The sequence below is a fragment of the Arachis ipaensis genome, chromosome B07 (assembly GCF_000816755.2).
Source record: "Arachis ipaensis cultivar K30076 chromosome B07, Araip1.1, whole genome shotgun sequence".
NCBI lineage: Eukaryota > Viridiplantae > Streptophyta > Magnoliopsida > Fabales > Fabaceae > Arachis > Arachis ipaensis.
The window spans coordinates 41,517,343-41,536,069 of record NC_029791.2 but is presented as its reverse complement, the minus strand read 5'-3'; the positions used below and the strand labels follow the sequence as shown (position 1 = coordinate 41,536,069).

The following is an 18,727-nucleotide window of genomic DNA, read 5'->3' as shown; positions in this document are numbered from 1 at the left end:
CCATTTATTTTGACACTTATTAACCATAAAAAATTTTTAAAAATTTTTAACAAAGAATGAGATGAGATCTTGAAACTGAAGAATAACTTGAGATTTTGAAGATGAAGAATGAGTAGTATGATCCTAAACTGAGAACAGTGTGATGTCAAAATTGACGGAGCTCAACGAAGAAAAGGAATAATAGAGTAATAAGTTGAAAATAAATGAGTGTCAAAATTGAGGAGTAATTTTCTACAATCAAATTATTCATCAAAAAAACATAGAAAATTTGACATTTGTGATATTTGTCAAAAATATATATTAATTTTGACATTTAATTATGGTGTTAAAAAATAAAGTGTTAAAATAACTCTATTTTCTTATAGTGTATGTTGGTAACTAATTTCGATTGAAAAGAAGATAGAAAGAGAATAAAAACTGAGGAAGGAAGAGAGAACAAACTAATATAAGAGTGGTGGTGAAGTATATGTAGATAGATAATGATAAGGAAAAAGAGTAATAAAAACAAAAATTAAAAATTCTAAAAGAATAATAAGACTAAAGATAATTTAAAATGTTGAATATAAAATTATATGAAATAAATTTTTTTTAGCTATTAAAAATATGCGAGAGAAAGAGTTATTTAAATATAAATTTTTATATCTGCTTCAAATTAAATATAATTGAGAAATAAATAAATTTACAAATATTTATAAATTTTTATCTTCATTGTTACACATAGTAATAACATAATGATTTTAGTATTATACCTAAATTAATTTAAATTCAATTATTCTATATATTAAATAAATTAAATAACTAATAAATTTTTTTATTTTTTATTTAATTATTCTATACAAAATTTTTGAATGCTTGATATCTTAATTTTTTTTAAAATAATAAAATATGACTTAACAAGTAAGTATGAAAAATAAGTATCTTTCTAAAAGTTATACATCTAGATATCTAAATCAAACAAAAAAAATAATTCTTTTAACAAATCTTTAACAACTCAAAAGTTAACACAATGGATATGTATGGATCAAAGTGATAAACAAAAATGAGAGCTGCGATCATGGTAATATGATATGGTGGTAATTGATTGCAATCGGGATTAATAGAAGAAGAAAACAAAAAAGAAGAATAAAACAAGGCAACATAATAGTGACGGTGAGATAATAATAGTTATACATATAAAAAAATAATAAGAGAAAATAATAGTGTATAATATGATGAGATGATATAATCAAAATAAAAATTAATAATTTTGAAATAATAATAAAATTAAAGATGTTCAATATAAGATTAAAGAAATAATTTTTTATCTATTAGAATTATGTATAAAAATAAAAATGGTTTGAATATGAATATAAATTTTTAAATTTATTTCAAATTAAATAGGATTGACAAAATAAATAAATTTAATATATAAATAACTAATTTGTGTTGTCTTTATTTATATGCCTCATTTGAATCAATTTCTAATATTTATTATCTATATTGTTTCTATAAACATAACGTGCCTGACATAGTTCTGGTCAGGTGCAAGTATTACTACCACATGTTTTCATTGTTACATACATTTCCTTCATTTTATCTTTGGTGAGAATGTCATTTCTACTTTGTACAGACCATGAAAAATGAAATTCTAAAGTGATGAAATCATTGATGATCATTTTCTGAAAAAAATTAATCTAAATATATGTTGTTCTGCTTAGGTCTTTAAGATACAAAGAAGCTAGTCAACCAAATGGGGGCATAAAAGTAAATACAATTGGATGGATTGTATTAAAATCTTTTAGTTCTTTAAAGGTGTTGCTATATTTTATGTGAATTAGTGGTAATTTTTCTAGTCTACATATCTGTGAAATGTTAATTGTGTGGTGATATGTTTGTATTTTTATAAATTATAGGTGTATGTTGATTTTTGGGAGATGGAGTCGTCGGATAGCGATTTTTTTGGAACAGACTCCGATGAGGAGTTCCCAAGAGGAGACGATCTAGATTTTTTAGATGACGATACGGAGGCTGATGAAGATAGACCTCAAGATAAGAGAATAGCAGAGCTGTCACGAGAAGATATCATGCAACTTCAGTTTACAGATGAGGAAGCTGTTTATCAATTCTACAATACTTATGCAATGATGCACGATTTTGTTGTGAGGTTGGATGAAGTCAGACACGATAGCAATGGTTGCATAATTATGCGCCAAATTGTTTGCAATCGGGCGGGCTCAAGAAAGGAAGAGGTTGAAAAGGACGAAAGAATCAGGGACCACCGACCCCTAACTCGAAGTTGTTGCCGGGCGAGAATTCGTGCAAGACTAGATAGAAAAATTCATAAATGGAAGGTTGTTTCGTTCTACGAAGAGCACTCTCATGGATTAGTTGATCCACTCGTCGTTAGCATGATGCCTGAGTATCGCACATTCAGTGTCTTGGATATAGCTCAGGCAAAGAATTTGCACGACATAGGCATCAGGACCTGTCACATCTTGTGATACTTGGCTGCTCAAAAAGGTGGATATGCAAACTTGTCATTCAACCAAAAAGATATGTACAACCTCATTACTCAACATAGGAAGAAAAAGGTGAAGGGTGGCGATGCAAATGCTGCAATAAGCTACCTGAGAGGTAAAGCTGGGAATGATTCTTATTTCTTTGGCAAGTACACATTAAGTAATGAGAATCGATTGGAAAATTTGTTTTGGGCTGATGGGACTAGCCGTATTGATTATGAGTGCTTTGGGGATGTCTTGACATTTGATTCGACTTACAATAGGAACGTCTACAATAAACCACTTATGATATTTTCTAGTAGCAATCATCATGGGCAGACCGTCATATTTGGATGTGGTCTTCTTGTTAATGAGGATATTGGTTCATACAAGTGGCTCTTGGAAACATTTTTGGAAGCAATAGGGAATAAACACCCTATGGCAGTTGTCACCGACAGAGATCTTTCAATGAGAGAAGCCATTAAACAGGTCTTTCCTTATGCAACACATCGACTATGTGCATGGCACTTACATAGGAATGCATGCGAGAAGGTTAAGAACAATGGATTTTTAAATGACTTCAAGAAATTGATTTATGCTAATGTGAGTGTTGAAGAGTTTCAGGTCATGTAGGGAGACATGGTGGCGAGGTATAACTTATCAAGCAACTCTTGGGTCGACCAAACCTTTGAGTTGAGGAATTTATGGGTTCTTGCATATTTGAGGGACCAATTTTTTGGGCGAATTAGGACAACATCCCAGTGTGAAGGGATTAACTCTCTGATAAAAGCATATGTGAGAAAGAAAGATACCCTTCTTGAATTCATCAATAACATGGAGACCGTTGTTAGCCATTACAGGAACAATGAAAGAGTTGCAGAGTTCAATAGTAAATATACCGATCCAGTACTTGTGACTTCTTTGCCGACACTTGAAGATTTTGCTGCAAAGACTTTCACTCGTAACATGTTCCGGGAGGTCAGGAAGGAAATTGAGGGTGCTTGTGCTATGAATACAGAGTTGGTAATTCAGGATGGTGGAAAACTATACTTCAAGTGTAACAATTTTGGAGTGCCAGAGATTGATCATATGGTTGAGTTTGACAGAGTTGGGGGGATGCTTCGTTGTGAGTGTCTGTGGTTCGAAAATAGAGGGATTCCCTGCATGCACATATTTGCATGCCTAAAGCACCAACACGTTGAAGTTATTCCAGAATGCTTAGTGTGCAAGCGTTAGACGAAGAATGCTAAGAGCGATTTCATGAAGTCAAACGTCGATGATCCAAGTAATTCTGATAAGGTACTAAAGTGTCGTTTGGGTGTGTTAGGTGCTGAGTGTTGTAGGTTGATGGATGTTGCATGTAAGAACTCAAGTGATTTTGTCAAAGCAATGAATGATGTTGTCAACTCAATTACAAAACTCCAAAAGCGAGGTGAGAATCCACGCAAAGGTAATTTAGACGATAACTATGTTGTTGACCCATTGGTGGTGAAGAGTAAGGGAGCTCCCAAGAAAAACTCAAAATTTAAGCAACGTAGAAGGTGTTCAAACTGCGGTGTGATAGGACACTACAACAAAAGTTGTCCTAATGTTCCTGGTAGAATCTCAAAGGAGCCAGTAGACGATGATACAGAAAAGAATATCAGTAGCCATATTGACATCCCCACTAAGGTATCTCATACTATAACTATGTTTAGAATTTCGTTGTATCACTACAACAAATATGGCCTTTAGCAACGCCAAATTTTACAATGCCTTAAAACCGTTCTCTTAGATAGTTTTAGACAACGGTTTTTTTGTAGTGTTACTGTTGAATTCAATTTGTCATTATTTTATAGCAACAAATTAAAACCGTTCTCTTTGACTATTTTAAAGAACGGTTTTATAACCGTTACCATGAATTATTTTTAAGCAACGGTTTTTTTTGTTGTTTAAAGAATTGTACAAAGGAAACGCATTAAAACCGTTGCCGAAATGCTACTCTTTAAAACCGTTCTATTAGATGGTCTTAGACAACGGTTTTTACAGTGTTGCGGTTGAAGTTCATTTTTTCATTACACTATAGTAACAAAATAAAACCGTTCTCTTTGACTATTTTAAAGAACAGTTTTACAACCATTATAACAATTGTTTATGAAACAACTATTTTCTAATATTATTTAAATAATTATACAAATTAAACAATATTTTTAAAATATAATATTTTTTATAATTTATAATAATAATATATAATATTTATTATAAATTTATTTTAATTTTTTTTTAAAAATAATATTTATTATTTATTTATAACAATAGTTTTTGAGTATTTTATAAATTCAGTATTTATAGAAAAATAGTTTAAATTTATATAATTATCTGAAATTATAATGACTGATATATCATTTGCCTTGCAAATTGAAAATAACCTTGAAAAGTATAAAGTATAAGGTTACATGGCTTTTGATGCATCCATTTATTAATTTTTTTTTAAATTTTCATTCGATTAATCGGGAATGCAAAATTTCAAATGGCTTAGAAAATTACTGCAGGGACCTTTATTTGAAAGGAATTAAGAAAAATCGTGAATCTGATTCCTGTGCGTTGCATCTATTGTTAATATATAACAAATATTAGAATAATTAAAATAAATATATAACAAATATTAATATAAAAAAATAAAACTAAAATAAGAAAGCAGATCAGAACAGACGCGCGTTCTACTTCCTCTTCTCTTCGAACGCTACTCTTCCTCCCTCCACCGCCCTAACCCACGCCTTCAGAATCAGAGACGTCATCGAACTGCCGTTCCCCAGGAAGCCCCAAATCGCACCATCATCGCAAGTCACCAGGAAGCCCTAAATCGAAACTCACCATTGTCGCGCCATCATCGTCGTTGCATCCTTCCCAAAATCGTCGCTGCCTCCTCCTTCCCGGCATCGCTGAGTCTCTCCTCTCCGCGGCATCGCTGCTTCTTCCCTCTCTACGGCTTCAGTTCTTCTCCGTTCTCCACGGTGTCCTTGCGCCTTCTGCTTTGCTGCTTCTCCCCTGTTCTGCCTCGCTGCTTCTGCTTCACTGGGTTGTGCTTCGCTGCTTCTGCTTTGCTGCTGCTGCTTTACTGCATCGGCCGTTTGTGGGTTGTCATCTATGGTAAGTGTTCTTCTTCTCTGATTTTCTGTTGCTTAGTTAGGGCTTGATTGGCTGTTGGGTATTTTCTGTTGCTTAGTTAGGTCTTGATTGGTTGTTGGGTAATCTCTGAAAGTGGTGATGTTTGTGAACATGAGAAAGAAAGGTGTTGAATCTTGACTGAGTTTCTATTCTGGTCTGAATGTTGTTCTGAGTTTCTGTGTACAGGAGGATGTTACTTTAAATTTGTTTTTAATTAATTGAAGTATTCAATAGCTTAATCGTGTTCATGAGATTGGTTCAGTTGGTTCTAACAGGTTTTTCTACTACTCTTACATAAAAGAAGCAGAATTTTTAACGAACTCAATAGTGAGAAAATCTTATTAGAGTCATCTGAATCAATTCCATGAATACAGTTAAGTGGTTGATTACTCTAATTACTTATTGAAAAAAAATCTAAACTGTTAGTAATAGTTTCCTTCTTTCTATTGTGCTTAACTGCATATCCATTTTTTAGTACATAAAATTTCTTTTGGGATAACTGAGGCAACTCTATTGCCAACCAGTGTGTGGTTGTGACCCTGTTCGGGTAGCAATACAAGCAAATTTATATAATATTGGGCAGTTACAATTTTTAACACATACTGTGATCTGTATTGTTTGGGTGGGAGCTAAAAAGTCTTGTTTTCTTAAAAGACTGGATTTTGATAATTCTATTGTTTATGTTTATGTTTTGCATCTTTATTTATCTCTATCCAATGGCTGTTTAGTAGGTTTGCATATAAAATCTATGGGTAATGACACCTCTGCTGTGCCACCATCTGCTATATGCATGCAATGCAGTTGAAGTATTTTCTTTTTCTTCTTTGATTCATTGTGCTATTAAATTATAGAGATATGCTTAGCAGCTTAGCTATGGTTTTTTGTTCTAATTTATTAACCCAATTTTGGCTAGTTAGGTACTGTTTGATTTTTTAGTTATATATCACTTTTGAAAATAAGATTTCTAAAAACTGGTTTTAAAAGTTAATTTTTTTGTTAAAAAATCTGGTTATGAATTACTTATATTTTTATTCTTTGTTGCTGTTGTAGTTTGTCTCTTTAAAACCAGAAAAAGGAAATCAAATAGTGGGTCTCTCTGTAGCTGCAACTACCCTAGACATTGAGCTACACTACAGGTGAATCATTTGATATATTATCTTTTTAAATTTGTTTGAAAATTTAATTGTTAAGAATATTTAGTGATTAATTGATTGCTGAAGCTTCTTTGCATAATTTGTTAGATACAAATTAGTTATGCATGCTTAGTGGATTATAGGTGGTTAGGAAGTTTTATCTGAATTGTAGTGGATTTAGGTTGAACTTTTTGGTTGCTGCTGATGCCTTTTATGAATGGTTTTCTGAGCTGTTTTAATTGACAAATGATGGTTGTTGCATTACTGTTTCAAATTGTATAGTTCTGCTTTATCCTTGTTAATGGCTGATTTCATGCCTTGTTTTGATTGAGCAATGATGATGATGGCCTTATTCTGAGCTGTTTTATTAGTGCTGATTTGATTTTAGTGAGTTCATATGGGTTGATTTTGCTGTTTAGCGCTGCTTTATCCTTGTTAATGGCTGATTTCATGCCTTGTTTTGATTGAGCAATGATGATGATGGCCTTATTCTGAGTTATTTTATTAGTGCTGATTTGGTTTTAGTGAGTTCATATGGGTTATTTTTTGCTGTTTAGTGCTGCTTTATCCTTGTTAATGGCTGATTTCATGCCTTGTTTTGATTGAGCAATGATGATGATGGACTTATTCTGAGCTATTTTATTAGTGCTGATTTGGTTTTAGTGAGTTCATATGGGTTGATTTTGCTATTTAGTGCTGCTTTATCCTTGTTAATGGCTGATTTCATGCCTTGTTTTGATTGAGCAATGATGCTGATGGCCTTATTTTGAGCTGTTTTATTAGTGCTGATTTGATTTTAGAGAGTTCATATGGGTTGATTTTACTGTTTAGTGCTGCTTTATCCTTGTTAATGGCTGATTTCATGCCTTGTTTTAATTGAGCAATGATGATGGTGGCCTTATTCTGAGCTATTTTATTAGTGCTGATTTGGTTTTAGTGAGTTCATATGGGTTGATTTTGCTGTTTAGTGCTGCTTTACCCTTGTTAATGGCTGATTTCATGCCTTGTTTTGATTGAGCAATGATGCTGATGGCCTTATTCTGAGCTATTTTATTAGTGCTGATTTGATTTTAGTGAGTTCATATGGGTTGATGTTGCTGTTTAGTGCTACTTTATCCTTGTTAATGGCTGATTTCATGCCTTATTTTGATTGAGCAATGATGCTGATGGTCTTATTCTGAGCTATTTTATTAGTGCTGATTTGATTTTAGTGAGTTCATATGTGTTGATTTTGCTGTTTAGTGCTGCTTTATCCTTGTTAATGGCTGATTTCATGCCTTGTTTTGATTGAGCAATGATGCTGATGGCCTTATTCTGAGCTGTTTTATTAGTGGTGATTTGATTTTAGAGAGTTCATATGGGATGATTTTGTTGTTTAGTGCTGCTTTATCCTTATTAATGGCTGATTTCATGCCTTGTTTTGATTGAGCAATGATGCTGATGGCCTTATTCTGAGCTGTTTTATTAATGCTGATTTGGTTTTAGTGAGTTCATATGGGATGATTTTTAGTAGACATTATTAGTATTAAAGATGTGTAGTTTTATATTTGATTTTTTTTCTTTTTTTTACAGGAAAACTATGTTGAAGGGGAAATCGAACTTGATTAAGGTCAAATTTTTAAGAGCAAGTGTTATAGAGTAAAAGTCATGAACTTGTGGATCGGACATGATGATAAATCTATTTGCTACTTAGCTATTTCAACTCTTCTTTGTTATATTTTTTGCAACATTAGATGATATAGTTTGAGGTTGTCATGATAGTTTGCAATAATTTTTATAAGTCAAATTTGATGAAAAATGAACAATTATTTTTTTTTAGTGACTTTATTCAAATAGTTTAGATTATTTATTGACTCTAAATAATTAAAAAAATGAAATTAATTTCATTCACGAGAAAACTACTATTGTAAATAAAGAATTATATTACGAAAAATCGTTGTCAAAAGTTACAAAGGACAACAGTGTTAAAACCGTTGCCAAAAAATGACACCAACGGTAACGCTTTAAAATCGTTGTCTTAGATGACTATAAAATGGCAATGGTTTTAAAACCGTTGCCAAAAAAACCAATGATAACGCTTTTAAACTGTTGTCTTAGACAACTATAAATTGGCAACGGTACAAAAACCGTTACCAAAAAACGACACCAACGGTAATGCTTTAAAACCGTTGCTGTTGTGGATAACAAAACTACTACAATTTAAAACCGTTGCCTATCCAGGTACAGTTCTAAACCATTGTATCATGAAAAAGAACGGTTTAAAACCATTGTTTCTCGAGTAACGGTTTGAAACCGTTGTTTAAAATTTGCTTTCAAAACCGTTGCCTATACCAGTAACTTTGGCAACGGTTTTTTGGTTACCATTGCCTTAGGTAAAAAATCGTTGCCTTTGAGCATTGGCAACGGCCGCATATACCACAGGTCAAAAACCGTTGCCAAAGCGTTGCCTAAAGTTTAGGAAACGGTTTTTCAATATACGGCAACGGTTTTTGACCGTTGTGAAAAGCCTTGTTTGTTGTAGTGTATGGTGATTCGGCATATTGTGTTTTGGATTTATAAACTATGTTATTTTTATGCTTTTGTAATGGAAGATGACGTTTGGTTTGTGATCAGTGCAAAAGACATGACAGTATGAAAAATCAGCAGAAGATGGAAAAAGATAGGAACATTGGTGGTGGAACAGCACCAACCTCAACCGCTAAATCGGCTTTTACTGATCAAGTGAAAACATCAAGTCCTGGTCCCGATATCCCGGTTTGTGCATCTACAAGTAACAAAGAGTCCGGAATGAGTTCCAGAACAACTGAGTCTCCTGTTGTGGCCCCTGAAACTGGAATGGCAGATTGAAGATGATTCAGATTTTAGGATGATTGGTAATTTTGTACCATTTACTAATTACCTTTGTTTTGTATAGTTTGCATTCATTGATTGATTTGACATTTATTGAACTAAGAAGATTATGTCATTTTACTCATTTACTATTAAATTTTTTAAATTTCTTTTCTTTTTATGTTATCACCTTTTTCGTTTACTAAAATAGGACAACATAAGACATAGAATAAAAATACGGTGTTTAAAATGTTACTAGAAAAAATATCACGTACACTACCAAAAAAACGGATTTTAGCCACCAAATTTTAACTACGAACGCTAAATTGTCTTCTATTTATCACCAAACTGGCTCATATTGACGTGCCATAACCGACCTGTCTTTAATAGATTTATTAAGCTATAATATTATTTCTTAAAAATATTCTAACATTAACACAAATTTTTAAAATTAAATCTAAAAATATAAAAAATTAAATTTAGATAAAATTAAAAATTATAAAGATAATTCAAATATTCTAATACTTGAGCTACTTAAAAAGATAAAATTTATTTAGCTAAAATAATATAATTTGAATAAATAATAAAAAGTTCAGTAATTTTTAAGTAAAAAAAATTTTAATAAATCTTTTAACAAAAATAAATTGTTTTATCATTCGTTAGATTTTAAAAATGACAATAAGTTAAAAAATAGTCTTTATTTATATGATTTAGTACTCACTACATATCTTTGTGAGTACTGTACTCTTAATATATACATAATTATCTTTTTAAAAATTATTTTGTGAAATTATAAATTAAATTTTTATTTATACAATTATTCAATTGGTATATATTATTAATTAATTATCTATTAACTACTTTAAGTCATAAGAAAATTAATACTAATTAATTTATGAGTAATTACTCAACTTTTACTTCTTGTATTCAACGATATAATTAGTGACCCAATTTTAAAAAAAAAAGTCATAACAAATTCAGACATACATTATATCCAACAAACTAGCCAAATATACCCATTTTAAAACAATCTGCTTTCATTCTCATAATTTGTCATGAAAATTACATTGATCAAAAGATTGATGAAAAAATAAAACCAATTTAATAAAAAACAAGAACAAAACAGATAATAGAACATGAGAGAAGAAAGCCCTCCTAACATTTTAATTTGTACTTTGGATATCCATCCCATGAACCAGCCAGCACGTTTTGAGATTATCTCTCACCCTACAACCATTGAAATAAAGTACTAAACACTGTTTCAAGTTTTAACTCCTTTAAGCTAAACAAAGATGCTGCATATCTTCTCTGTAAATTCAATGGATGCCTCTCATGGCTTTTGATTCTGTGGCCCCAAGTACCAAACATCACAGACAACAGCTCAAGATATCATTAATTACAGCAGATGCTTAGTGAATGATTACCTGGAAATGCATGAAAACTAGAAATTCTAAAACAAAAATACAAAAAAATTGAAAGATCAGAATGATCAACCCCTCGAGTATATGTTGTTACTTGTGACTATTCCAAAATGCATCTATAAAATTTTATTGTACTTGATGGCTATTGGGCAAAATGTGCATCCAAGTTTGAATGCACCCCTAGGAATTATTAAAATTAATAATCTTCCATTAAATCTTTTGGCATACAGGAATTAGAATGTAAGTCAATGGAATTAGAATATAAGAGTTTGTACTAGTATTATGACTATTATGTACGTTTTGATGCACAATTTTATAGCTTTGTAAAAGAGGAACATTATCAATAGCTTGTAAAAGCTAATTGATATTATTATAGCTCCAATTATACTGCAAAATGCAAACAAGAAAAAATTTAAAGCAAATAAACAATTAAGCATTCTAACGTACTCAACTATGAGTTTGATGAATAAAATAATGATAAAACATAAGAACTTATTGCATAAAGTTGTCGAGGGTACAAATTGATCCACTTATGTCCATCATAACAAGTATGAGTACAGAGAGCAAATTATTGATTCTTTTTAGTTCGGTGTAAGAGTCTACTCGATTTCAACTATTTTGATTTGAGGTAAAATTCACTATGAGATAAATCTCTTTGAAATATGTTTTTCTTCGTTATATTTTTCCATCACTAAGACTCAAGAATGATTTAAACCAACAAAAAAATGACACAAAGCAATTTCCTTATTCATATGCATTAGTATATTTGTTATTCCATGTCAAAATTGAAATGGTACCTTCCAATGTACAGAGTATCACCAAGGAACACAACTTCTATGGCAGTCGCAATAACAATTGAGAGTGGCTAGAATGTTAGCTACATACACAACTCCTTTTAAGTGCAATGCCCAGACAGCATTGCTCATGAGCTTTCCGAATATTTCTTGTGAATATAATTTTATCATTCCACCAATAGATTAAATCCAGGCATAGTTAAGTTAGAGTAAAATACCTATTTGATGCTTAAAAGATTAAAACATTCATAATTTAGCTCCAAAAGACATTATATTTTCATATGCTATCTGAATAAGAATTCAAGAAGCACCGAAAGAACTTTAGAAGAAACAATGCAAGATAGATTCTCGTTATTGGCTCAAAATTCTAAACCACTAATACTAGCTTCTTTATTTGGATTGTATCTCAAAATTCAAAAGTACTAATACGGTCAAAGAAACTCATTAAGTCCTTAACTTATATACCATTAAAGGCATTAAAATTTAAAATAAAAAAAATAAGGCCAAAAACTAATAAGGAAAATTAAGGCATATACAGCACGTTCCATAAAAAAAGCTATATACTGGTGTTACTCTTTGAGACTGATCATATGCCAACTGCAATAAATATATATAAAATTAGGTGCACAATATGTTCCTTTATTGTAGATTGTCATATAAGTTCAATATTAGACACTTAAGGTAATTCTTCACAATTACCTTGCTTGAAAATATCAGTTTTGGAATCATAGGTAAACAAGACATGCAAATTGTGGAGCCCTGCAAGAGAATAATGCATAACATTAGACCAGACCTGTTATCATTGGGCGAAAAACTATATACATAACCTGATTATTGGGATGAACAACTCTTCTCTAATTCATGAACAACATAACTCTGTTCTAGTTCAATATCCAAAATCTCAGTATTTTATTAGTTGAATGGTAAAAAATACACATCAAAACATGGTTAAAAAACTAGAATAATCTAATTAAGATAGCATATATCAAAGAAAACAGCGATTATTTACCTTGATTGATAAAGGAAAAAGCCATCAACAATGAACAACCATAGTGAATAGCGAACAATGAACAACGAAGCAGCAAACACTAACAAGCAGCGAACAACAGAGCAACGAACATTAACCTAAAGCGAAGAATAGCAATGATACAAATAGAGAAGAATCTTAGCGATGCGAACTGGAAGCAAATGTTAATAACAACAGCAATTGAAGGAAGAGAATACCAAACCCACTAACCTGAAGAGCAGTTGGAGAAGAGGGCCACCATGAACAGCGATGAGCCTTGGGGGAGTAGAAGTCGTGGCCAATTTGCAGGAAAGGCTAAGGAGAGGGTCACAAAATTTGGTGGGTGCTTTTGGTTTTGCGGGTTTGGGGCTTTCGGGGTTTCGGTTTGGCGGGTTTGTGCGTGAGAGAATAATTCGAGTCTCATAGATTTTAATTTTTGGGGGTTTCTAGAACCACTACTATTTAGAACAAAAACCGCTATCAATTAAATTACGAAGGGCGTAAAGAGTTTTTGGATTAATGTGCGAGAGTTTTTTAAAACTTTTGCTATATAGCTTATGCAAATTTGTAATTTTTTTTACTGTAACCCTTCGTTCAATAGTGAGGTTGCAACGTTTCATCTTTTTATTTACATTTTTAGTAAAATTAATGGAAACAACAAAATACTACCGAAATAAATGACATGATTAGAAATAAATAAATGAAAACGGCTTTAATATTAAAGTCTTAATAAAATAAAATAACAAACACTATCAATGTATGAAATTCAAAACATCTTAAACTTAGAAAAATTAATAAAACTCATAATGTGAACATAATAAATGGCTGCATTTCAATTTATTTTGGTGACCAATTTCTTTGCGGCATCGATGGTGGTTTCTTTGGCCTTATTGTAATTGCTCAGCACTAAATCTAAGGCCAACCGCATGCGTGCAGTATTGTCCACTGGCTGCATGTTATAAAATTAATAAATTAGTGAAGATTCTATTTAGTAAGGATACAATGTCAGCAATTATAATGTTATACTCACTGGTATGATAAATGAATTCCTGGCCTCAGCATATAGCTGCCATCTAGCAACCCACATCCCAGAATCAAACCTGAGGCATACGTATTAAAATATTAGCTTCACCTTCCTTAGATAGTTATTTGAATTTGCTTAAATTCATATAGTAACTTGTCTTACGCATTTTCTTGTTGTGGAAGATTCTGTGGATAGTAGATCTGAAATTCACCAAGTTGATATGCAACTTCATCCAAATTTGACTTACCCTCTATTCTCTCATCGAGCAATTGTTCATGAATCATCCAGTCAATGAAATTTGCCTACATTGACAGGAAATATAATTGTAAGTAATTGTTGTTGAAAATTAAATGAGTTATGGTCAACAAATTTAATTTAGAAGTATGAATAACTCATTAGTTGCCAAATCTGTCGCTCCCTTATGGTTTTCCTTGATCTTTGTTGCATCGGATCTACACATATCAACTTCCTCTTCTTCACGTCAACACATAATAAGTACCAAAGTTTAAAGTTGTCCTTAATTGGTACATAAATCTAAAAATCACAAAAACTCAAGATTGTAAAAACATATCATGGCAAATGATAGTAAATGGGTACGTTTCAAATTTAAAATAAATACATTAGCTACCTTTGATAAGCTGCTAACATCAGATAAGTATGCTGAATGGTCCATTACCACAGCTGTTGGTGGGTAGACAAATGAAAGTGCTTGTTCCTAACAAGTTTTACAATCAAAGAAAATTGTGATTCAATTTGGTTGTTTTATTAAAGCATATAGTAAACTTTGACTTCATATGACTTACGGAGACCTTAGGCGGAAGAAACCATATCTTTGGACCTCCGGAATGAATATTTTCCTCATGAGTCATTGTGCATGCAACCATTATTAATATCTAGCAAGATTAAAGATAAAAAATACAATTAGTATAAGAGGTTTGAAAAATAAATTTTTTTTATGCAATTTAGAGTTTTACATTAGCATCTATCTGTCGCATAGGCTTAAGTGCATCGAATGATCTTCTACAACCATCTACACCTTCGTGTACAAGTATTTTCTCGCTGTTGTAAAAATAAATAAATAAATAAATAATCTTACCACATGAAATAAAATGTCTAACAACTTTTATCTATATGTATATTAACAAGATACTTACTCGGGGGAGGCATTAGCATTATATAAATATATAGCTACCATTGCTTCTTCTTCATTGACGAGCATATCTTTGGGGATTTCAAACGTCAACTGAAATATATATAATTATGAAATCATAGTCAAATTATTCATACAGAACATAATCCTAATAAAATAATTTTTACTTACTGGTATTGTTAATGAACGCAACCTTTCAAATTCACATTTGACGACATCCAACTTATACAGCTGTCCATCACGATTAGTTGCCTGCATATTAAATGTATAGATTACAAATATTTATTTTGATCATTTTCAGTTTTATTAAACAGTTTTTTATTGTTCATACGTTACTATATTCACTTACTATTAACCATAAAATTCGCAATTGGCAAACTTTAAAAAATACTTAAAATAGAGATAACTAATTTTTGTTACTTACCCTATTGCCATTTGCTTCTTCACCTCCAGCAGTAGACATTACTCTGTTTGTAGGAGGAGTTAATGTTTGGGCCAAATTCTGAAACTCTTGGCGTATCGTCCTTTGGACCTCTTGTTTCACCTTCAAAATCTTTGAATCAATGTATTTAGTTAAACACTGATACATAGGTTCTGAGAGTAAATTTAAATGTTGATTGCTGACAAATAAATTGTCGAAAGAGGCTTGTGTGTTCTCCTTGAAAAGAGTTTGGCTACACAAGTGCGAAATCAAAATATAGTTAACAGTTTCTTTTATTTTAGAGTGTCATTAATTCCTAATCACGCAACTTCTATAATTATCTCTTTTCTCTCCTACTATCTATCATCTCATATTACTTTTACTGCATAATAGAAAACTTTTTTTCTTTTCTTATTCATCTTTTCTTGCATCCTTCTCACTTTACTTAGATATAACATCAAACCTAATATAAGAATAATTGATACCTAAATTTAAGTTCTAATATTGTTTCTAAAGAAAAGTTTATTATTAAAAAATTCTTTCATTAGTTACGTTAAATAAAAAATTTTCTATCCATTTTTTTATAGTAATTTTGATTAAGATTCTTGTGTTGGATGTAAATTATTGTCGTAGAATTTTTTTATTTGAATATATTTTTAAGGAATAAAAATAAAATAATTCAATAGGGAAACTTTATAAAAAATAAATTTACACAAAATAATTTTTCTCTTATCATACTCTTCTAATATACTCTAGGTACCTACACAGTATATAAGGTCAATTGGCATCTAAATTAAGTTCCAATATTATCCTAGAGAAGTTTACTATTAAAAAAATTTCTCCCGTACATCCGTCAGTTACGTTGAATAAAAAAAACTTTCACACAATTTTTCACACCAATTTTATAAGAGTTTTCTATTGGATGTAAATTATCCATGCAGATTTGTTTTATTATGGATATACTTTTAAAAGAATAAAAGTAAAATAGTTTACAAGGACAATATTTTTTGAAAAAAATTACACAGAATAATTTTTGTACTAATATATGAGAATTCATTTTACATATAATATTCATTCATCTGAATTTATTAGTGGAGTATTTTATAGAAATTATATTTAAGTAATTTTTTTATCTTATAATCATTTTATATTTTGGGATTCAAAATTTTGTATTTTTATTTTTATTCAAGTTTTGTTTTTATGTTTTATTTTAGTTCTGTTAACAAAAAAGTATTAACATTAGTTTTAATGTTTAACTTTTAGGATGAATAAAAAGATGAGATATTCTTTATAAATTTGATGATTAAAAAACTATTTATTATAGAATAAGTTAAGTCTATTTCTTGACTATAGGAATATATATAATTCACTCTTGAATATAATCAAAATAAATATATATTTATTTAATTTTTTAAATTTTACATTAATTATTAAAATCATGATATAATAGATGTACTCCTATAAAAAAATGAAAATGACTTCATAAGTATTTTTTTAATGACTTCATGATCCACATCTAATTTTTATACCACTAATGAACAAAATAAAAAAAAATCATAATTAACATACCTTAGTAATTCTCAATGGCAGCACTGGAAAGGAAGGAAAAGAAACCAACTATTAGGATTCCTGAAAAAAATTGCACCATACTATTTATCTAAGGTTAATTACGGTTTAAATTTAAGAAAAAGATAAACTGCATAAAAAATTTTGAACGGGATGGAGGGAATGACCAAATTAAGCGCGGAATTGGAAGTAGATATCGTTCCATTTTGTCACGGTGATCATTGATATATATAGACTTTATAATATAAATAAATATCACAAATATATTATTTCCCAAAATAAGCATGAAGAGAAATGGTTCTGAAAATGGGCAGGAGCAGCGCATGCGAATTGGATTTACACTCTAATTCAGATGTGGTGGCACGAAATGGGATTGACATGAGCTGCAGGCATTTCTGGCACGGCGCCCACGAAATGAACGGGGAGACCATTTTGTGGATGGTGCCAGTGAAATTACCAACTCCGGTGCGGCATCCACAAATTAGAGTCCCAAGTAAAATTTAAAGGTTTCTTTTTGCATGAGCCAACCCTAACGACTATTATCAAACACTTTCACTTCATATTTCCACATTTTTATTTTTAATATTGAATTAACAATGGTATTTTTTTAATTGTAAATTATTCTAGTATTTTTTTTAAAATGTGGGATGATTTAATTTAGGGAGTAGAAATCGGATCGTTCAATTTTTAATCCAAATAGAAATCGGACAGTCCGATTGTTAGGTACAAAAATCAGACCGTCCGATTTGTGTAGTTGAATCCTCCGATTTGGGTTTAAAAAATTAAACAAATTTGGAGTACACAGATCGGACCGTCCGATCTGTGCACTCCAAATTGTAGATCTGTGTACTCCAATTTTTTTATTTTTTATTTTTTAAACACATATCGGAGACTCTGATTTGTGTAGCCCAATTTTTTTTAATTTTTTAAACACAAATAAAAAAATAGTTTCAAAATTTAAATTAATGAAAAATAAAATAAATATTTTCAATCAATAATCCAGTGCAATTATTTGAGTCTTCCTTTTCTTTTGCAAGCATAAATAGTTAAACTTTATACTAAATTTTGTAAATAAATAAATAAATTAACAATATGTTTATATTACATCCAGTGCAATTATTTGAGTCTTCATTTTCTTTTGCAAGCATAAATAGTTAAACTTTATACTAAATTTTGTAAATAAATAAATAAATTAACAATATGTTTATATTATTAATTAGCCAATAAAATTTGAGAAAATGTGCAAAATTATAGTAAGATGACTATTTACTATAAGACTGCTATTGAGCTAAGTTTGTTTACCGGTATGAAAGATTAAAACAGGAATATAAAATTATAAAATTATATTTTGTAAATAAGATATAAACACATATATTATATTTAGAAATATTAAATTAATATATTATATATTTTTTTATTATTCTTATCAATTTTTTGTAATTATATTTCTTATCATTATATATATTTTTTAAAATTTTGTATGAAAAGATATCTAATATTAGTGGTCGATTTAGTAATTATTTTTTACTGTTCGTATAACATAATTATCATGATAGTTAAATAGATGAGGATCTGTTGAATAATTTTTAATGTGTAATAATTTAATCATTAAATCATATGACGATAATTAAGTTGATCCCTTTTCTTGTATATAATCTAATAATCTAACCATTAATGTGTGATAATTTAACCATTAAATTTTCGAAGAACAATGGTATATAATCTAATAATCTATTTTCTTGTATGCCCCCATTGACTT

The 18,727-nt window shown here is 30.4% G+C and overlaps 4 protein-coding genes across 4 annotated transcripts; all 4 read left to right on the top strand.

The window, feature by feature from the left end:
- On the top strand, positions 1,040-2,480 carry LOC110265040 (protein FAR1-RELATED SEQUENCE 11-like). Its single transcript, XM_021107792.1, has 2 exons — positions 1,040-1,057; positions 1,893-2,480. Exons 1-2 carry the CDS (start codon positions 1,040-1,042, stop codon positions 2,478-2,480), a joined length of 606 nt encoding a protein of 201 aa, XP_020963451.1.
- LOC107607145 (protein FAR1-RELATED SEQUENCE 5-like) lies at positions 2,535-3,110 on the top strand. The gene has a single exon (XM_016309125.1). The coding sequence runs from the start codon at positions 2,535-2,537 to the stop codon at positions 3,108-3,110; it is 576 nt and encodes a 191-aa protein (XP_016164611.1).
- On the top strand, positions 3,117-3,713 carry LOC107607144 (protein FAR1-RELATED SEQUENCE 9-like). Its single transcript, XM_016309123.1, has one exon. It carries the CDS (start codon positions 3,117-3,119, stop codon positions 3,711-3,713), a length of 597 nt encoding a protein of 198 aa, XP_016164609.1.
- On the top strand, positions 3,738-6,502 carry LOC110265039. Its single transcript, XM_021107791.1, has 3 exons — positions 3,738-4,122; positions 5,151-5,606; positions 6,356-6,502. Exons 1-3 carry the CDS (start codon positions 3,738-3,740, stop codon positions 6,427-6,429), a joined length of 915 nt encoding a protein of 304 aa, XP_020963450.1. The 3' UTR covers positions 6,430-6,502.

Bases quoted from the DNA above. Each gene is read 5' to 3' on its own strand.
- LOC110265039 (XM_021107791.1), top strand. From the start codon at position 3,738: ATGAAGTCAAACGTCGATGATCCAAGTAATTCTGATAAGGTACTAAAG. The intron at 4,123-5,150 runs GTAGCCATATTG...AACTAAAATAAG, and splicing joins TGATACAGAAAAGAATATCA to AAAGCAGATCAGAACAGACG. The intron at 5,607-6,355 runs GTAAGTGTTCTT...GCTGTTTAGTAG, and splicing joins TTTGTGGGTTGTCATCTATG to GTTTGCATATAAAATCTATG.
- LOC107607144 (XM_016309123.1), top strand. From the start codon at position 3,117: ATGGTGGCGAGGTATAACTTATCAAGCAACTCTTGGGTCGACCAAACC.
- LOC107607145 (XM_016309125.1), top strand. From the start codon at position 2,535: ATGTACAACCTCATTACTCAACATAGGAAGAAAAAGGTGAAGGGTGGC.